This window comes from Pyrgilauda ruficollis, unplaced genomic scaffold, assembly GCF_017590135.1.
Source record: "Pyrgilauda ruficollis isolate IOZ18807 unplaced genomic scaffold, ASM1759013v1 scaffold55, whole genome shotgun sequence".
NCBI classification, from domain to species: Eukaryota; Metazoa; Chordata; class Aves; order Passeriformes; family Passeridae; genus Pyrgilauda; species Pyrgilauda ruficollis.
This window is the reverse complement of record NW_024527155.1, coordinates 7,928,861-7,949,954: the sequence shown is the minus strand read 5'-3', so window position 1 is coordinate 7,949,954 and position 21,094 is coordinate 7,928,861. Positions and strand designations below refer to the sequence as shown.

General features: G+C 51.4%; 1 protein-coding gene and 1 long non-coding RNA gene across 3 annotated transcripts in view; one reads left to right on the top strand and one right to left on the bottom strand.

Moving 5' to 3' along the window:
* LOC121361023 (ras association domain-containing protein 8-like) overlaps positions 1 to 14,693 on the top strand; it is a 19,640-nt gene extending 4,947 nt beyond the window's left edge. The window contains exons 2-6 of one of the 2 annotated variants that reach the window (XM_041481320.1): positions 9,922 to 10,075; positions 10,267 to 11,171; positions 12,141 to 12,309; positions 12,957 to 13,067; positions 13,790 to 14,693. In XM_041481320.1, the coding sequence (XP_041337254.1) occupies positions 9,973 to 10,075; positions 10,267 to 11,171; positions 12,141 to 12,309; positions 12,957 to 13,067; positions 13,790 to 13,821 (1,320 nt within the window). In that variant the 5' untranslated portion in view covers positions 9,922 to 9,972 and the 3' untranslated portion in view covers positions 13,822 to 14,693. The remainder of the gene's footprint in view (positions 1 to 9,921; positions 10,076 to 10,266; positions 11,172 to 12,140; positions 12,310 to 12,956; positions 13,068 to 13,789) is intronic. The other variant, XM_041481321.1, reaches the window with a different exon arrangement.
* Positions 14,694 to 17,357: 2,664 nt separating this feature from the next.
* LOC121361024 lies at positions 17,358 to 21,088 on the bottom strand. The gene is made up of 3 exons (XR_005956288.1): positions 20,586 to 21,088; positions 18,837 to 19,004; positions 17,358 to 17,854 (listed from the first exon to the last, which is right to left on the bottom strand). It is a non-coding gene; the product is annotated as an uncharacterized LOC121361024 (long non-coding RNA).
* Positions 21,089 to 21,094: the final 6 nt, after the last annotated feature.

The following is a 21,094-nucleotide window of genomic DNA, read 5'->3' as shown; positions in this document are numbered from 1 at the left end:
GGGGGGGGGCGGTGGGGAGAAATAACCTGAAACACTTCTTAACCAAACACATCGGTGGAAACTTCAGGACAATTGCATGAAGGCTTCTTGAATTGCCACGAAGGCTTCTTTTGTTGCTACTTCCTAACCCTGTTGCAGCACACAGTACCTGCTGGAGCTCTTCATCTCTGGGGGGGGGGCGGTGGGGAGAAATAACCTGAAACACTTCTTAACCAAACACATCGGTGGAAACTTCAGGACAATTGCATGAAGGCTTCTTGAATTGCCACGAAGGCTTCTTTTGTTGCTACTTCCTAACCCTGTTGCAGCACACAGTACCTGCTGGAGCTCTTCATCTCTGGAGCCTCATGCTCAACCCTTCCTGTGTCCCCTCAGGTGCATCCTGCATGACAGTGGAATGTCACAGTGCTCTCAACAGCCCTTTGGGGTCCAGAACCTCCCATGAATGTCCTTTGTGGTGTTAGACCTGGCATTGCACTCCTGAGCACAGCGGGGACTTTGGAGGCACCTAGAGCATTGTGCAGGAGAGGAGCTGTGTTGGCAGGGAAGCCCAGTGAGTGGCAGCCTCCCCTTTGCTCCCTGTTATTCCTGCCAGCCTGGGTAAAGCATTGGCACCCAGATGGTATTGTGAAGCTGTCTGACAGGGAGAGCACTTGTAGGGTTCTTGCTGGTTTAAAGATTCCTGCTGTGAACAATGCTTTCCCCAGGAAACGTGAGTGTGCAGCAGGGAGCTCCTCTCTGCCTCTGGATGCTTGCCTGAGGCAGCTGGTGGTGTGCAGCAGGTTGGATAAACACCATAGGCACCTCTTCATAAGAATAAAGATGGGTTGTGTTGGTTTTTTTGGAGGCTTTGTGGTTGATGTTTTCACTTGCCAATTTTTCTTTTCCAAGTTCTGGCAAGGTTTGGAGGTGTCAGCACTCCTTTCTGCTAAGAGCCAAACATACTTGCGGTGGGAATGCTGGGTGGACCTCTTTGCATGTTGTGATCGGTGCTGGCTGGTTCGTGCAACACAAACACGCACACACACTCTTCTCTGAGGAACAGCTTAATTGTCAGAAAGCAGCTCGTGGTCTCCCTGGACTCTTGATCAGTATGCCCAGGTCTTTGCCTGTAGAAAGGTAGGTGTTTCCCAGGCTTGCTCTAAGGTCATCTCTCCTTCCTCTTCTCCCTGCCCTGATTCCTCTGGAATCCTCGGGGTAGCTTGTCAAGTCCTCGAGGTCCCATTCCAAAGGAGTGGCTCTGTGAGGCTTTCCCAGGGCTAACCCAGCCTGGACACAAGGCTGTACGTGATCGTATGTGATTCAAGGTACTCCCACTTGAGGGAAACAAAGCTGTGTCTGCATAGGTGTTTGTGCATAAAGGATTCCTGCAGTTGGGTGTTTTTGTTGGTTTTTTAAAGACCTTTATATTGCTCTTTCTAGTATTTTTAAAATCTTGCCAACTCACCATTATATGTTGGAAAAGGACATTTGTTCTTCCACTCTGGAAGGGAAGCATCATTGGGATCCAGGAGTGGAGGTGCTGGAAACATGGCTTTGAATCTTTGAGATGCTGCATGCTGAGAACTAGCTGTGCCTCAAAACTCCTTCTCAAGTATTTTTTTGACTGCCTAAATGCAGTTTGGGGATTGCCTAGGCTGAGACATTGGATTTGGTATTGTCCTCTTTGAATTCATTTGGCTTTTTAATGATCTGCTGAGTATAAAGAAGTTAGGCTAAGAAAATCAAAAGTATGTATTTCCCCAGAGCGACCCCATGTGAGCATTATTAGCTGCATGAGAATTAAGGCCCTAAATGCTTCAGAAGAAACAGTGTATTTTTATTGAGTCTCCCACTCTGTGTAGGCAGGGGTGCTGGCCCAGTCCCCAGCTCATGCTCTTATCCCATTTTGGTCCTTCAGGTATCATTAAGTGCTGGACCTATGTATGGAGCAAGAGATGGAGTTCTTTGCTGGCATTAAAACTCCTTCAGCCAAAAGTCCAGCAGGGCAGTTTGGGGGATTAGAGTTGGTCATGCAGGCTTCCATGCATGATTTCCTTCACTTGTAGTGATTTGTACCCCTAGATGGATGTCCCAGATGCACTTGCCTCTCCAGAGATATGCCATGATTTTACTGCTTTAAGGAGCTTATTGTCTCTGGGTGGGTTCAGGCAGTGACTGATAGCACCTCCACCTAATTAGTCATGTCCCAGGTAGCGTGAAAGCAGAGACTTCTGAAATACCCAAGGGTCTTATCAAAGGTTTCAGCCAGGATTCATTCTGAGTCTCTTGTTTATTTGTCTTTGTGTCTGAGCATGTGAGAGAAAGGAGCCTATTCAGCTCTCTGCGAAGGGTCATTAAAATCCTTTTTAATCCTACAAAGTTATAAATAAATATCCACACCAGCATGGACCTGCATGTTCATCTGCGTATCCTCTACTCTGGACACCTAGCAGTATGTCCTTGGCATGTGGCTGCTTTCTGAAGCAGGGTAGGAAACTGCAAGTTATTCTGGAAATGGAGAATAAAATCTGGAAGGTTTATCCCTGCTTCTGTATTTGCTAATTTGTTAATTACCCTCTCCTGTAGGAGGAGAATTGGAATGGAGAGAGAATTGCTGATGGCTGACACCAGCACTTCTAAAGGAGTCTGGAAGGCAGGTTGGAGGGACAATATTTGTAGGTCATTTGGCTTTTTTATGTCCCTGGTCCTATTTGCAGGACAGCTGCAGAGCCTGAATTTTCCTGTAATCCTATGGGGATGAAATCCTATGGGGATTAATTTGACAGGAGACAGGGAGAGTGTCTGTCTCTGCTTGCATTATAGGTGGTCAATGCTCATCCTCTGGGCTGGACTGGGTGAGCATCTCAAGGAAGCTGCACTTTGAGGGTCCTTTCTGGCTCTTCTGGAGGCATTGGGAGAGAGACATCATTGGTTGGGTCTTGCCCTTGAAAGGGGGAGAAATGGAAGTTCTCTGGCTGGGGAGGAGTATTTCCAAGGCTTGACCAGGCTCTTGCCTCTCAAGATTCCTCCTGTGTTCTGACCTGGGGAATGGACTGTGTGTAATAACAGGGGCATACTCACAAATTGCATCGTGCTTTCACTGATGACTGACTGCTGTGGAAGATAAACACAGCAGAGACTCTGACCTGCTGGCATATGAGTGCCATGGTTGTGTTTGTGTGGATGCTTGGGCATCCCTCAGAGCCTGCCTTTTAGGAGCTGGATTGTGAGTCATCCCTAAAGATGATGAACCTAATCTAGATCAGCCTAGAGCCCCAAGATACCTGGACCTTGTCTTGCCCCTGTACTGGGGGTAAAGCTGGGTCCATCCTGGGCATGGCATCAGGGTGCACTCAATTGCACAAGAAAGAAAAGAGCATGGGAGTGCAAAAGCCTTTCCTCTTTCCCTGCTAATCTACACACTGTTGCTAATTTTGCTTCTCTCCCTTGGGAAGAACCTACGGATTTATTTCCAGCTGCTTTCATGAAGTCACTCTTCACATGTGGGACTGGAGGTGTTGGTAATGGTTACTGGAATAGCAGGTGCTGCTAATGGTTCCCTTGCAAACCTGCATGTTTAGGGCAGACTTTTTCCTAGCCAGCCCTGCCTGCTCTCCCCCCATGGACAGTAGCCATTAGTGCTGCAAGGGAGAAACATGATGCATGCAGGTGTGAAAGATGATCCTTCCGCTTCCAGGCTGAAACGCTGTAACGTGAGTGTGTGCAGTAGGTGGAGAGGTGTTTTTGCTGCTTTTAATTTATAATGAGCTTTTGGTTGGTGGCTCATCTGTGGGGTGGACTGACTAGTAATCATCCCTAAAATGTCACTGGCAGTGATTCTTGATGTTTTCGTATGACTCTCAATGCTGACCTGGCATGGCCACAAGTCTTAATCTTAGTCTAAGAGGGAGAAAAGGTCTCCCAGCTTCTTCACAGTGCTGTTTCCATTTCTTCTATTTCCCTGTGGGTCTGATGCTGTAGCAGACCCAAAAGCTTGGGTTTAAAAGCAGAAATCCTGGCAGGTGGGAGTGGCATGGAGTGAGTCTTTGACACCACTCATGATGTGAGCCTCCCTCCCCTAAATCCCTGCCGAAGGCCATCACCCTGAGGACTGTCCCCGTTCTGCATCACAGCCCTGGGCAAGATTTGTCCCTGACTCTTCCTGCCCCGCTCAACATTGGCCAGCTTCCCCAGTCATATTAGCATGGGTCTGTAATTTTTGGGAGGAAGTGGAGCAGAAAATCTCTAAGCCTCTATTTTTCTCTTAATGGGGGTTTGCTGGTGTGCTGCTTATGGCTCTCCAGAAATCTGTCTCTTTGGGCAGTTCCTGCAAGATTGCAAGATCCTTGTGTGGGACATGTGCCCCCTTGGATTGCCAGAGGATTTTCATGGTCGTCTGTGATTTCTGGCTCAAATAATGTTTTAGCTCTCAAGCATGCAAATGCCACAAGACAGTTTTCCTTTGATTTCCTTTAGTACAAAAAGCCCTTGAAACACGGGTATAACTTTTGCTGATGGAAGTGTGCATTATGAGCTGTAGGGTACCCCCAGCAGAAGCTGCTGTTGAAAGGCAGCAGACCCTTGGAGGGTGTTTGGGCTCAGGTCCTTCCACACATCTCTGGTAAAAGTGCACCTTCAGGTTAAATTACCAATTTTGGTAATTTACCAATTTTTAGGGCTTGCTGTCAGGCGCAACATGTCAGGGTAGGGAGCTGGATGGGGATGATGGGTGAACTGAGGATATGGTGCTATTATGGCCACCCCTAAATAAGCTGCTTGGGTGTGAATTAGAGCCCCATGCTGGCTGCATCCTTGCTCCTGGGTACTTGTGGCTGCCTTGTGTAAGGGCCGGTGGTTTCCTTAGGCTGGGGTGTGAGAAGCACTTGCACGCCCTCCCTGTGATGGTGGAAGGATGAAGAGCTGCCTCTCTGGGCTGTGACCACTCTGGTAGGACTTGTTTGTCACCTCTTGAGCTTGTTTAACCCCTGTCAACTCTTTGTGCCGGGATGAAGTAACCCATCTGCTGCTCCAGTGTGGAGCTCTGTGCGAGTGTCCCAGCCTCACCATGATGGTCCCTGTGCTGAAGGACAGGACACTGCTGCCTTTGATAGGTGACCCTCTTGGCTGCCTTGCACCAGGCCAGAGTACGTGTTCCTTCAGGATCCTGGGGCTGGCATCCTCAGGACAAGCTGGAATGGTGGAAAGGTCATGCACCAAGTGGCTGGAGCTTTGTCTGGTGCTCCCAGCTGTGGTGGCAGTGACCATAGGTGGTTGCCAGACTCTTCTGCAGAGACAGCTTGTTGAGAGATGTGGATGGTCATCTCTGCCCAGCAAGGGAGCTGCCAGCCTGGCATGTGCCATGGCATTAAACCTTGCCATGGCTGATCTGTGCTCAGCACTGGATCGGTCAACCCTGACCACGGTATTGCCTTCTGTCCTGGGATGGACATGGCATGGAAAGCCCAGCAGAACTGCTCAGTCCCTGTAACAGCTCAGCCAAGGGCAGGTGATGTCACTCCAAAAGAGGGTCCCAAGGCAGCAGGACACAGTTCATGGTCTGGAGGGAAACCTGGACCATGTCCCATCCCCTCCAACCTGCTGCAGGTGTTGTCAGGAGGATCCAGTTATTTATGGATCTTCTCTGTGTTGGTCACCACAGTAACAGGGAGGCTTCTGCCCCACCAGAGGTTTCAGCAGGTGGGCAAGTACCATCTCTCCCCTTTGGTGCAGGAGCTGGGCCCAGTGCTTAGAGCAGGGAGAGACTTGAGGAAGTATTAAATAGCTGCTGGATGTGTCACCGCAGCAGTTGATCCAGGGCAGTGAGTCACAGCCAGCCTGCCAGCGCCCCAGCACAGAGGATGGCAGCACTGGGCCAGCCCTCCCCTCCCCTCCTGCTGCTTACTCATGTATTGGGTTGGGGTTGTTTATTGGTGTGTCTGCACACGGCTGGGATGAGCATCCCCCTGGCATTGGGTGGGACAGGAGCCAGAGGGTCAGGTTCAAAGTGGAAATAAAACAACTGAGAGTACCCCAGCATTTTCCTGCACTGCATCCAAAGGGATGCAAAGCTGCTGGTCCCTGTGGACACCTTGCTGCTTCGTGGATGGCAGGCTCATCACAGCCTGCTCTCAAGTACTGATGCAGTTTATTAACTATGAGTCTTTATGGCCCTACCCTCGGCCCAAACCCTGATATGAAAGGCTGGTCTTCAGGATTCCTTTCACTTTTAGTTATATTTTCTTGGAAGCCTTCCCTGTGGAGCTCCTCTCCAGCCACCTGGCCCTGTACCCAGCTCCCTGCCAGGGGCTGACACAGTGAGGGAGGTGAGTGAACCTGCAAAAATGGGTGAAGCCTTAGTGCTGCTGGTAGGTTGCCCATCTCAAAACCTTTATGCTGGTCCCAGATGGTCCTGTTTAGGAGCTGTGGTAGAGATGTTTGGGGTACTTTGGTATTTGGGTTGCAGTATGCCTTGCTGTTGGGTACAAAATGGGTGAGTTTTTTCTGAAACAGATTTTGGTATTTTTTTTTTTAATTATTATTATTGTGTGTGGCAAAACATAGTAGAAAGACTCTTGCCAAGTGCTTGCAGTCCTTGGCTGGAAGGTGCTGTCTCAGCTTCTGAGACACCCCACAGGTGGTAGGTGTAGGGCAGGTGGCCCTACAAATCAGGAGTGGTCCTCACTTCTGTGAGGAGGCTGACTGACCAATATTCCATTATTTCAGGTCCAGGGGAGGTCACCAAACCCTTGTGAGTCCCAGCAGCCATCAGGATGGCATTTAGCAGGAGCAAGATGTGCATCCTCCTGCACGTGCAGAAATACTCCTTCATCTCCACTTCCTTTAGCCTGACAGTTTCTGGGAGGCTGGGAGACAGCAGTGCCAGAAATCAAAATAAAGCTGCAGGATCTGAGATTTTTAATTCTAAATAAATATATATTTTTTAGTGTCAGCATTTGAAATTCTGACTTCCAGTCAGGAAATCTGTTGAAGTCATGGCATGAATCATCCCTACCCTCAATTTTAGGACCCATCACATGGGGAAAGGGAACAGAAAATTAGTCATTTTGTTAATCAGCTTCCAATAAAAATTATTTAGAATAAAATGAGTGGCCTTTGGGAACAGCAGTCATGTGTCCTGGCACTCACAGCACCTGCTGGCTTCCCTGGTGCTGTTTTGGGGCAGGGCCTGGCAGCTCCCTGCACTTCTGGTTTATGATCAAAGTGACCTCCTGGGACAAATACAAACAGAGGCAGCTGGAAACCCGCCTTCTGCTGAGAAGCTACTCTTCCCCAAGAAAAATAATTCTTGCCCCAAAAAAAGCCCATTATTTCTCCTACCTGGTGGTGTAATGAAGCCACCCACTATTAATATAGGGGGTCAGCAGAGAACCCCATTAAGAGGGGGGTCTATTTGCAAGTGGGACAGTGAGACTCACCCCCAGCTTCTGTGGTTTTGAGTGATGGTAAAAAACTGAGTGGGTTACAGCAAAGGTGCTGCTTGGGGCAAGGTGAATGTTTTTAGGTTTATTGCCTGGTGGGGTTTTATGGTGTTTTGTTTTTTTTAACTAGGGTGATGCTGTCATGGTGGAGTATTGGGGATGAGATGCTGAGTACAGCCTGTTGTGTCCCTCTCAAGCAGGAACTGAGGGGATTGGAGAGCATTGCAGGTCCCCTCAGATAAGGATGAACCTTCATTCTGTCAGTTCCCTCCTGAGGCCAGGGATTTGGGGGAAGAGGGGCAGTGAGGCTGGTTTTAAGTGGGAGCTGATCCTCCCCAGAAGGCAGGGGGAGGGCAGGCAGGGAAAGGAGCAGCCCTCAGTCCCCTTCAAGGGGATAGATAACATCCTGTGTCTGGCTGCAAGCTGGAGACAACTCCCAAACCCCGCAGAGATTACAGCAAGGACCCCCAGTGCTTGCAAGGATCTAAGGAAGCAATAAAATCCATTGGATTTTGGAGTGGTGAAGAATGTGGTGGGGCTTATGCCCTGGCTGCTTTTTTGGAGGGTTTCTCTTGCATGAGCAGCAAAGCTGGCTGCCTGTTTCTCAGCTTTTTGGCAGCACTGTGCCGCTCGCCGGGCTGCTGGTAAATGATTGCCTGGAGCAGCGGCCAAGGCGGGGCCAGAGGTTGGTGCCTGGTTTGAACCCGGACAGGTGCCCGGGACCCATCCTGCTCCACAGCGCTCGGTAGCCCCTGGATTCTGCCAGCAAGGTGAGACTGTTTGGTGGGACTCAACGAGCTGGGTTATTTTTCCTGTTTATTCTTAAGCTCCTGGCCCCCATATACTGGCTTGTGGTACAAGAAGTTGGATTTGTGACTAGCTTGGTCCCTGGCCAGGGAAGGGCGGTGTAGGAAGTGCTCTATGGGATGTGTTGCACTCTGGTTTTGGTGTTAGAGTGCTCTGAGGGGGAGGTTGGGGGGTGGTGAACAACAGTGAACAACAGTTTTTCAGGGTGATTTGGGTGGTGCCGCAGTGGCACCTGGACTTTGCTCCATGCTGGGGGACAGTTGCAGCCTTGAATACACAAGATTGGGGAGTGGTGCCAAAACGCAGTTTGAAGTTTATATCTTGCAAATTTTAGTGGTTTGGGTCTTACAGAGAGGTGGGCTGAACCCAAGGTGTCCTTCACCCCACGGTTTTCCCCAGTTGCTCAGCCAAGGCAAACATGAGCTCAACGCTGAGGTATTTGTGACGGCTGCTCCGTGCCCGTGTTTTGGAGGTGGGCAGGGAGGTGGCACCAGCAGGACCCGGCACCTGCGCAGAATGTCCTCACGAAGCCGTGTCTTCCTTGGCTTCTCCTTGCCTTTCTCACGCCATGATTAAAATTCCTCATCACCGGCGACAGGACCCTTCAAGCCCTCCCTTTGATTACTCAAGTAGGCAACAAAAAATAATGAAGAAGTGGAGTTTAACCTAAGGTCAAGCTTTCTCACTGCCTGGCTGGAAACTTGGGATAGCTGGAGCAGTGGGAGGGGTTGTGACCAGCCAGGTGAAGCTGGGAAAGCATTTTGTGATCCCCCTGGATGGAGGGCCTGAAAATTTATTGTATGTTACTCCATCCAGGGCTTTCAGACAAGACTGATACTGTCAAAACCAGTGTTATATCAGGGAAAATAGATATATCTTTGCATGGTGTTTGGAAACACTGTAAGCTCAAATATTTGAGTTCTTTATAGCTTGTGCTTAATTTTTTTTAATTTATGCCAGTTGCAGTTCTTGAGCTGCTGGAAGAGACAGGAGTTGGGTGTGCCCAGGCTAAGAGGTGTTGTTTTATGGTAGTAGTACCCACTGGATGGGAGTTGAGCTGGGCCCAGTGTTGGTCAGAGCCTGGGCTTTGTCATGGGTGTTCATACCTGGCTACCCCTCCCAAACCCTACCTTTGGTCATGTTTTTCTTCAGAAACAGGCTTTGTTTTAATTTCTTAATCTCTCTCTATAAATTGAGATGGATGTAAATATGAAAAGATTAAAATGTGCATTATCTGCACCTTCCCTCTATATCATTGCAAAAGCAGGCAGCCAGCAGTTCATCTGCCTTTTCCAGTGTTGTTTAGAAAATCCCTCAGTGCCACTCTGTCAAATTTCCAGAGAAATTGCAGTGAAATTCCAGTAAACCCATTAAAAGTCTGTGCTCACAGCAGAAATAACCCGGGCATCTTTTGGGCACCACGCAGGCACACAAACCTCATCATTTCCCACCACAGGAAGATTTGGACCCACTGTCCAGACATGACAAAAAGAAAAAAATTTCCTTTGCAGATGAATATCAGCATTTAATAACATCAGCAAAAGTGCAATCTGTGCACAGGGTGGCAGTGAACAACTTCTTGGTCTAGGATTCACCCCATGGGATGTTGATTTAATGACACACTGCTTTTAAAATGTCTTGTACTCCTTGTTGGTGGCTTGGGATGGAAACCTGATTTCTTTTCTCCCCACAGGCAGCCTGTCCTGCAATGACCCAGAGCACCTGAGGCCCGGCAGCTGTGGGGATGGAGCTGAAGGTCTGGGTGGATGGGATCCAGAGGGTCGTGTGTGGAGTCTCGGAGCAAACCACCTGCCAAGAAGTGGTCATCGCCCTGGCACGGGCCATCGGTGAGCCATCTCCATCTGCCAGGGGGTGCCCCATCTGCAGGCTCTTCCTGGGAAGAGGAGTCCTTGGGTGGGTGGAGGTCTTGCTCTGTGGTGGTGGGGATGCCACCAGCACTGCCTGTGGGGCAGCAGCCTCAGCACACCCCTGCTGGCCTCTGCTTTCCCGATCTGATGTGCTCGCCTCCTCCCGGCAGGTCAGACGGGCCGCTATGTGCTGGTGCAGAAGCTGCGGGAGAAGGAGCGGCAGCTGCTGCCGCTGGAGTGTCCCTTGGAGTCGCTGGCCAAGTGTGGGCAGTATGCCAACGATGTGCAGTTCATCCTGCGGCGGACAGGCCCCAGCATGGCCGAGCGGCCCTCCTCGGAGGGCGCTCCCCAAGCTCCCGAGAGGACGTTCATCCGGGCCAGCTTGCCCATCAAGCCCAGGCTCACCAGCATAGATGGGCCCCGTTCTAGGGAGCCAAAAAAATCCATGACCTTCAGCCTGGGTCCTACAGGCTCCAGTGACCTGTTCACCGTGGGCCGATGGAGGCACCAAACACGGGATGGGCTAGAATTGGAGGGTGGTGGTGTTGTCCAGCCCTCCAAGGAGGAGCTTTTTAGGAGAGTGCTGCAGCAGCAGGAGCAGCTGCATTCCTTGGAGGCCCATGGGGACACCCTAGAAATGGACCTACGGCTCTGGGAGCGCAGCCGGCTTGCTGGCCAGGAGAATGAGATCCTCTATCTGGAGCAAGTGGTGCGGAGGAACGAGACGGAGCTGGGTGAGGAGGAGTTTTGGCAGAGTGAGCTCCGGCTGGAAAAGGAGTGCGAGCGGGAGCGACAGGAGCGGGTTAGGAGCCTGCGGGCCAGCCTGGAGGAGTACACCCAGAGGATCTATGAGCTGAGTGTCCGGACTGAAGCCCTGCAGGAGGAGATCCAATGGGAGATGGCTGAGAGGGCCAAGAGGGGGAAGGAGATCTCTATGCCCAGCCCCATAGAGCTGGAGGACATGGCCACCAAAATGAAAAGGGACCTGGAAGCCAAGGTCAAGCAAGGCACCCAGCTGGAGAGCAACCTGGCCAGCGTGGAGAAGGCCCTGGAGGAAGCTGAAAAGAACCTGCAGGTAGATAGGACTGGGTTGAGCCACCCCATGGGATGGTAAGACCTTCGGGAGGGGGTGGGACCAGCTTTCCAGACACATTAGACCAATAGGTTGCGTGGGGTTGGTTACTCCACCTGCCCAGTGAACTTGGGACTGGGTGCACATCTCTCAGCAGCAGTGATCACTGACAGAGGGACACCACCACCCATGCCCCACTGGCACGGGGTCCTACACCAGTTGCTCTCTGTGCAAGCTGTGTCTGGGCTAATGCTTCTTCTGATTGGTGCTCCGGGAGCACAGCATCACCTTGCTCCAGCACAGGCAATAGTGCTGGAGCAAGCGGTCTACGTGTGGGGTTGGTGGCATTGGCACAAGGGCCGATGTCATCTTGGATGAAGGAGTCACAAAGGGCATAGCACAGATCTCCGTGGTGCCTGTGCACAAAGTCTTTTGACCATGCAGGGCTTGGATTCATGGTGGGGTGCTGTGCAGTGTGGAGATGGCAGCTCTGGGGATGAGCTGTGACGTCCCCCCAGCTCTCCTGTTGCAGCCTCCCAGCATCAGGGGCCAAGGGGCTGCATGATTCCCACCTTCTACCCACCATGTCCCCTTTGGAGCAAAATGGGGAAGCTTTTTTCCAGCCAAGCCTTCCCCAGGCTGTCCATGCTTTCAGCATCTTTCCTTGAGCATCTCATTTGCATTTGGCATCTCCCAGCGCGGCGGCGGCCGCCGTTTGATGGCTGCTCGCACCCTCTTGTGGAGATGCAGCAGAGCAGGGCTGTTCCCACACCAGCGTCTTCCTCGTCCCCGTTGCCTGGGCACCTCCCTTCCTGCAGGCGCTCAGAGAGGGGCGGCTGAGCCTCAGTAGCCCTGAGGTTCGCTCTGCTGGCACCGCCAGGGGAGCAGCCCCAGCGGATGGTTGCCGGCTGGCTTGGGGCACGGGGGGAACATGCGGCTCACCCTGTCCCCCCCTCGGTGTGTGTTTTGCAGGCCCAGACCCAAGAGCTGGAGGAGTTAAATAAGGAGCTGAGGCAGTGTAATTTGCAGCAGTTTATTCAGCAGACGGGGGCCACGGTGACCGTCCTGCAGGCCAGGTCCGAGGAGGACGCCCAGCCAGAGCCGAGCCCGTGCGAGCTGCCAGCCTACCGGAGAAACGGAGGTCAGCACGCTGCCGCTGGCTCGGCCGCGGGGGCTGCTCCGCGGGACCCCTGCCCGCTCCCTGCCTCCTCTCTGAGGGGTCAGCCCCAAAGCTGACCAGTTCTCCCCTGGGCACTGAGATTAGGCAGGTGGGGGTTTGTGTGCTGGCGTAGCACTTGCTCACCACTCCATGGGGTTTCAGAGATTTGTCACCCCTGGGGCTCCTTCCTCCTCCCCATTGAAGCCTGGGGGCTGCTGGTAGACATGCACGGGAGTCAGATCCTGCATTGCTGCTTTTGGGGCCGAGGTGGCTGCGGGGAGGTTTCCTTTACTGCCTTGCTCATGTCACCACAGCGGCTGCAGCAGAAGGCAGGTGGCTGAAGGCCAGCATCAGTCCCCGGGGGCTGTGGGCTGGTGGGGACATCCTCTGGCCACAAATGACCTTTCTGTGTTTGGCGAGGGAAGGGTGGTGTCCAGGGCCTTGTCTGCATCCTCACAGCCATGAGAGGAGGCAGCGGGGGGGTTCTCATGGAAAGGAACCTGGTCATTTCTCCTCTGGAGCAGCTGGAGCGGGTGACATGACTGCCCTGTGGCACTGCAGCGGCTGTGCCCAGCAAGCCGGGGAGGCTTGAGCCCTGCCTGAGCTGGATGTTTTTCCCCATCCTGTAGGTTTTTCTCCCACCGCTGGTACAGACTTGCCTCCCCAGGTCAGCACCAAGCAGCTCCTCGGCCATCCCAGGACCCTGCCGGAGCCCCTGGTGTCCAGCCTGAACCCCGAGGGTGCGTATGTCCCAGCGGGGCCCCGGGAGCGTGAGCCGCTCTGCAGAGGATGGGTGGGAAGAGGGGAGAGGCTTTTGCTGCCCAAAATGGGCTGCAGAGAGCAAGCGTGTGCTGTGGTGGGAGGCCAGAGCTATTTATAGATGCCATTAGGAAGCGCAAAGCTCACACTCCAGCAGTCTCTGCTGTGCTGCCAGGGGCTCACACACTGGCAGCCTGGCTCTCTGCCCTGCCAGGAGCTGTGGAGGATGGTTCTCATCCCCTCTTCTGCCACTCTGTATCCCCCAGGGTTAAGATCTTGCTCAGTTAGGATGAGGAGGACTTGTCTCCTGTCTTTTACAAGAGCTACTTTTATTCCATCTTAGTGACCAGTTCATGCCGAAACCTTTTCTACCCCCCCGTGACTCTTTTGTCCCCTTGCACCTGTTTTTTGAGTGCAGCAAAAGAGAGCTGTGGCAGGGACACCTACCTGCTGTGGTGATGCTGTCTCCACCCTGGCATCCTACTCCCACCCGTGCCACCTTTGCCTCAGCAAAACCCTGTTGCCATCCTCCACACAGCCCAATACATCCACCCATCCTTCAGGACACTGCAGCAACCACATTCCCATCTCCTGGTCCAGACTTTATGCTCACGTACATCCTGTTTTCCACTCTCCTTTTTGCAAGTGCTCACCCACCATGGTGGGATTGCTCAGGTGTTTTTTTTTTTCTCTTGTCTTGCAGTTGTATCAACCAGGCAGAGCATCTGGAGGTAGAAGGGCCCAGGCAGTGGAAAATCAATTGCCTTCAAAGTGTAACTGTATAAATAAACCATATTATATATATATATTTTATATTTTTTTTACTGCTTTATATTGTGAATGGATGTGGATGGCCAGACAGAATATTTTTACAGACTGTAAAGTAAAAGTAGAGACTGATCTCACAAAGCAACCTGCCTCCCCTGAGGACGAAAACTACTCCCTTCTATTTTTTTTTTAAGCAGTTTCTCTATTGAACAGAAAACAGCAGTGCACCCATTCTGAATAGCCTCCTGAAAAGATCCATCATGCATTTGGAAAAGTCATTGTTCCTTTGACTAGGGGAGCGAAGCTGCAGTGGAGACCCACGTGGAGGCTCACCTGGATGGAGCAAGTTAACAGATTTTACATCAACTCGTCACTGCAAGTGGGGCCATGACAAACAGCCTCTTCACTGGTGGCAGGGGAGGCCCAAAGCAGTTTTAAGACAAATTTCTGGCCTGTCTTTTTTTTGTGCATATTATAAGAAACCTGTAGGAGAAACCACTTTCTATGGTGCCACAGACCATGCTTCAAGGAAGCACACAGCGGGAGTTGTTTTTCTTAAATTCATTTAATCTTTCAACTTCTTTTTTAAAGTAAAAAATTGCAGAATGAGCCCTTCCCTGGTGGTGGTGTGTGAGTGGGGAACAGGACCAAAATACTCTTGGTGACATTTCCCTGATACTTTTTTTTAACTCGATGGCCAGTAGTTACCATTCTGTTCATCTGTCGCAGTGGGTCACCTTGTATTTTAATTGCAAAACCAAAGCGGTTTGGGGAGGGGATGAGTTTGTCTGGGAGATCCCTGAGCCTGTTTTCAACGTGTCGTATGCGAAAAATGTGACTTGGGCACAGCGTTCCCCGTAAAACCCCGCTTCCCCTGTGTGAATGTAAATCCTGTGCGCCGCAGATCCAATTTTCAATAAATCTTTGGGAAAGGATTTGAGCAAAGCGAGTGTGAGTGTGCTGTTGTGGCCAGGGTGAGCCGTCCCTGCCGGCGCCTGACGGACGCGTCCGAGCGCTTTGCGCACCCCGCAGCTGCCTCTTCCATTTCCAAGCCATCTCTTTCTATTTGCCGAATTAAAGCTGTGAGTATTTTATAACCGACTGACTCTTATGCACACAGTGCTCTTTTCTTTTTTTTTTCCCCTTTTCTTTGTTTTTTTAATCATGAAGTGCTTTACAACCAGGGGATGTCTCCAGTGAGATGCGGCCATCTCTGGGATGAAACATGGCAACATTTTAATAATGCACAGCAGCAGCTCAGAGCATTTTAGGACAGGAGGCAAAGGGGGTGGCGCTCAGCTGCAGACATGAGCCAGGTAAGGGGAAATTTCCTATTTGCCTCCAAGCCCCTTTGTCTGCACCTGGATAACTGCAGCCAGGAATGTCAGCTCTTGCTGTCCATCACCATCTCCCCCGAGCTTCTGCTGGGCTCTTGTCCCTGGGGACATCTTCCCCTCTCAAAGCTGATTTTCTAGGTGCCACCACAGCCCAGCAGGCTGATCAAGTAATATTAAAGGATTAAAGTTTGGTTTTTTGGGAGATCCACTGGTACTGCTGTGTCTTAGGTTATGACTGGAGAGCTGCCACAGTGGGGAGATGCAGTTTCAAAGCTGCCTTTTTTGAATTGGGGCTTTTGGGTGGGTTGCTTTTCAAGCTCCTCCTCACCCTCCTCCTTAAATCATGTATCTCAAGGAAAATTAGTTAAAAATGTGTTTGTTCCATGCAGCTGCATTTGGTTTCTTCCTGCTTGTTTGCTTTTTGGGCTTCATGTCCTTTTTTTTTTTGGACTCTTGCTTTTAAAGATTCTGCCTTGCTAAGAATGTCCATCTTGGGTGATGGACATTGTAAAGAGCATTTCAGTGCTGCTTGGGGAGCGGAGGGAAAAGCAGGTTTAGAAAACCCACTTGCCTTGGACATGGCCAGATTTCAGTGTGTCACGGGACATCCTTTGCGTATCCCAAAAAACTGACCTCTTCAGGTTTAAAACTGGATCTTTCATTTTTTGGGTTACATTTGTAGCCTTGCCTTCTGCAAAATAAACAGGAAAAGGGTCATCACCTATGGTACTTCCACATGGGGGCAGAAAATTAATTTGAATGTCTGGGGGTTTTTTTCACCTCTGTTACAATTATATATTATTTATCAGTTTTGTCGGTTCAGTCATAATTCAGTCATAATCATAACATGCCAAACCAGCACCAGTCTTTCCTAGAAGGAGGTGTGGGAGGGTGTGGAAAATAAGGATTTAAAATATATATCACAGCAGATTTGGTCCTTCAGCTGATGCCCCTTGGCTGGCATGTGGGATTTGGAACTGTTGCATGGGTGGGAGACAGAGTAAATCAATTGTGTCCCCCACTGATAACCAGGCATGGGACTAGTGAGAGGGCTGTGACCAGGGGCTAACTCTTTGCAGCTCAAGACTGGCTCTTTGCAGATTTTCTTCATTTTGTGACCTACCCACCATCACCCAGCTGCTGCCTAGGCCAGCAGTGTTTCACGAGGTAATGAACTGCTTTGATTACTCTCTCCCTGCTGTGGTGCACGTGGGGCAGAGGTGGTAATCAAACTCCTGTGTTACCTGGGGAGCTCCCCAGCCGAGGGTGACCTATATTCCTGCCGGCTCGGGGGGCCTGTGCCGGCCGGCCGGGCGGGCGGGTCCCCGCTGTTATTTAACGCAGCGAGGCTCAATACCCGCTCCCCCGCCTTCCCGCTTTTAGCTGCTCTAAAGACTGTGTCAATAATACATTTCTGCCATTGAATATTTTATTGATGGTTTGACTTTTTTTGCTGCTCGCAATTCCCATTTCAAGGCTGCGTGATTGTTCCTAATTAAAATTTTATGCCCTGGGACAAGCCTTCTTGCTACAGTGGAGATGATGCTGTCCTTTTCTAGGCCACTACAGAGTGGTAGGAAGAAATTACCATTACCCATTGTTATGAGATTAAAACAAAGCAAATAAATTATTGTTTTTTCCCTTAAAAAACAAACCAAAAGTCCTGCGTACGGCGCGTACTGGAGAGGGAACAACTGGCTCGCGGGCAAGGCAGGGATCCAAGCGTGCAGGGTGGCTCGAGGATGCTGTGCCTGGCTGCGCAGGGACTCATGTCCCCATGTCCCTCAGGCACTGTGGGCAGCTTCTTCCTTCCCTGGAGTGGGCAGGAATGGACTTCAGAGCTTCTCTCTCCTCAGATGCTTCTCCTGGCTAGCTCTAGTGCCACCCAAAAAATCACAAAGTGAAGGATGTACCTGTTTTTCGCTACTGAGCAGTCCTGCATTTTTGTTGGCTTTTTTTTAAATAAATCTGCAGGTTCTGCCAGCACAAGGCACCATTCAGAAGAGTATTTCAGCCACCTCCAGCCTCCCTGGCACCCTTTTCCTGGCTGCACTACGTGATTTTTTTTTTTAATTTTTTTTTTTTTTTTAGGTTTTTTGGTTTTTGTTTTTTTAATATTGTGTAAGAAAAATGGCCCCCAGCTCCTCACCCCTCTATCCTGGACAATGAGCTCCTCACCATCCTCATAAGATGGTGGTCTGGGTGCCAGCACTGCTCCAGGCCAGTGCAGTTTCTTCAGGGTAACACTGCTGCAGACACTTGAACCATCCCCAAGTTGCAGTTACGTATTTGTACAAGTTCCTGGGTGTTTGGGTTTGGGTTTTTTTTCCCCCTCAATTTCATCTAGAGTGCTAGAAGCATTTGTGCTGCCTCCCAGCCCCTGGATTTGGCAAGCAGCTTTCAAAGCACACACTTCAGCACCAGTTACATAAGGAAAGGTGTGAATGTCTGGAGGAGAAAATGCCTGTTGGTTTTGCTCCCCAAGTGGTGTACAGATGCTCTGCTGCTTGCTCCTGGCTGCACAGCTTCTCCCAGCATAGTTCACTGCAGATGGAGAAGAGCTGTTTGAACTGGCGTGTGTGTCCATGCAGGGAACATTGTCTGCTCTCCTATGATGATTTTTCTTTCTCCATCTCAGAGTGCAGACTGCATTCTACCTTGCCCTGGAAAAAAAAAAAATCATAAAGCACTAGAGGAGGCTGGGAAATTTTCTTGTTTATGGATGAGCAAGTTTCTCTCCCAATGGAACCTCCTGCCAGCAGAATTTTCTTTTTTTTTTTTTAGGATGTATTATATAAGTCCCTGCTTGCATTTAACTAACAGACTTCCTCTTAAACAATTCATGTACTCCTTCTATTCCTCACAGAGCAGCTTGCTCCTTCGGTGGGGCTCACCTGACACTGGGACATGTTATGGATAGAACACAACAGGCGCTTCTTAGCGTGGTGCTTGAAGGGTAAGGCCTGTTTCCCTTCCCTCCATGAAGAGCTGAAACAAGAACAAAATCTTTGAAGAGCACAAAGAGTCCCTTCAGCTCAACAGGCCTGAAATTCAGCATCTTCCCCTCCTGTAAGACACTCCCCTGCCTCTCACCAAAAATCTCACAGTTTGGAGTGAAAGCACACAACTACTCTTCTAAGCAAGCTAAGTACCATCTTACAAATCTGTTTGTTAGCTACTGAAAAACATGAAATCAAGGGGCATCACAGCCCTGGTGTATTTTCTCATCACTCAGGAGCACCCTGCAGCTAGGCCAGGACAGAAGGGCTGATGCTGGGCTTTCTGCTTAAGGGACAACCATGTCACACCCTTCTGCTCTCCTTTTCAAGCCACCTTCACTGGCCACAGAGGCAAAATAAGAGATGGAAGGAACCAGGCATGCAGTGCAATCAGACACATCACTGAGAAGGCATAGCTTTCCTCTTCACCTGGTCTGATGCCCTGGATTACAGTAATCAGCACTCAAACACTGGTTTTGCACATTTATTGAAGATTTCAGGTGACAGCACAGCAGGTTAGTTTTGAATCATGCCAGAAGAATGTTAAAAACAGGAATTGATCTGGATGCTCCCCCCACTTACTGGAGATACACACGAAAAAGGCAAAGCCAAACCAACTGCACTTCAAGCCCTTCCTTTTGCTTACTGGAGCTGAACAGGATGGGTCCATCGGTAGCAGGAAGTTGGAAGCATTCACACCATAGTGCTGCTCATGGGAGCTGGGACAGGCCTTGCCAGGCAACCTGCAGAGCTGCTCCTGCCAGCGGCATCTCCCGGGGTTAACTCAGCAGCGAGCACAGTCCCAAATGCAGGGCTGTTCATTCAAAGAGAAACAAAGCACCTTTATTTCCAGACACAGGTTTGTTACTTGCATGGTCACCTATAAAATGGGGTGGCAGGGGGACTGTGGCCTTCAGTTTCAGCTCTCAGACACACTTGTACACACAAGGATTTTGCACCAGGTTTCCCTCGCTCCCGTTCTCTGTGTGGCTACACCGTGCTCCTGCCTGCTCGGGACCAGCAGTGGGAAGATGCTGTAGGTGCAGTTAGGGAAGAAAAAAGCAATCCAGGGCTGAGACAGCTGCAAACTTGTCTGCCCCCCAACCCTGTCTCCATTAAAAAAAATAAAAAGGCCCATTCAGCTTCTGAACAAACATGAAAGCATCTTGGATAACTTTGGTTGGTTTTCCCATCTTCTCTGTTTGAGCACTACGGAAACAGAGAGCACAGAGGGAGCTGAGTTTTCTTGTGAAGAGCATATGTTCCTCTGGGACCCAGAGGCAGAAATGATAAGAGCATGAAGGAGAGATAGGGACAGGCAAAACTTCTCAGAGAGACACTTTACCAACAGAGGACCTTGCTCTGTCTTCTGTGCAATTAACTACTTATTGACCAGAGCACTGCCAATTCCTTCAGACCAAGCCTTTACAACAGCCCAGGGCTACACGAGAGCAGTCCCAGGAAGAGGGGGAATACCTGAGCCCTTCCAGGGAACCTCAGCAGCTGTGGTGAATCCTAGCTGCTTATTAGGAACTTCAGCTGACAATGAAGCTGTGCTGCTCTTCAGAAAATACACTTGACTACCCAGCTTCTTCACCAGCCGAAAAATCACAAGAGATAACTTTGTAGGAGAAGCCATCTGCTTCGTCACTTCCTCCGTTTTTAGTGACAGCCACCGTGGGTGGCTGGAAAAGTCCCTGCCTGGCTCGCCTTCCTGTTCCTCGGGGCCATGAAGTCAGAGTCCCCTGCGTGACATCACAGCACATTGGGCAAGGCAGCTCTGCAAATGCCCAGCCAGGGCCGGGATGCCAACAGAGCCCTGGCACAAGATGAAGTAAACAACAAGCAAAGGTGAGGGGTGGGATGGAAAAAAAACAGCACAAAAAAGGAAAGTGAGGCTCATTTCTGCTTTTCCTTTAACAGACTAGAGAGTCTCTCTTTAAATGTGACTCATCCAGGGCAATACTAGGCAGAGTTTCTTCTGTTAACACACCCTTGGCAATAGCAGTTCAGTTAGTCACAGACCGGGTCTCAAGACGTCACCGGCCGGGATGATGCGTCTCTAACTTGGTACGGAGTCCGCTAGCACTTATTTACTTTGGAGAAGAGCAAGAGAACAGAGGGGGGCACGCCATCCCTCCTGAACAACTTTACCACCAACTATCCGCACCCACACGCCGACGCGGCCCGTTCCCTCCATCTCCGCTCCCGCCGGACACACCGAGCCCCGCCGCAGGAGCGTTCAACCTTTCCGCGCTCCCCGTGCGACTGCGGCCGATCCTGGGGCACAGCGAGCGCCTCGGGGGTCCGCAGAGCCGAGCGTGGGCAACCGCTGGAGGCAGGACAGTGGCGACGGATGGGGGAGCCGACTCCCTGGCACGCCGGAGCCCCTCACCTGGCTGGCCGAGAGGGCAGGAGGGCGTCGAGGCTTCGAGGCGCGGGTCCGGGGAGGCGAGGCGGCCGCACAGTGATGTCCGAGGAGCAGGTTAGCCGCTGTCACACGCACAGTGGAGTCGCCGAGAGCACAATGTGCGTTAGTCAGTGGCTCACCTGCTCCTGGAGGGTGACGGGGGGGCGGCGGGGCCCGTCTGCAGCACGGGCGACACCGGGCAGCGCGAAGGATGGGGCGCGGGAGGGGGGAGCCGCGCCGTGCCCGGGCTCCGCGGCGCGTGGAGCTGCAGCTCCGCGCTCCCACCCCCGGAACAGGCTGGCCCGTGCGGCCCCGGGGCCGGCGGCGCCCCGCAGCTCCGGAACGCGGGATCCCTCCCGGCGCGGCCGCCGCTCACCTGCGCTCCCGCCGCCGCCGCCAACTTCTCGCTCTGCCCCGGCCCGGCCCACGCCGCGCGCCGCGGCCCCTCGCCCCGCCCCCCGCACGGCTCCAGCCAATAGCGACGCCGCGCGCCC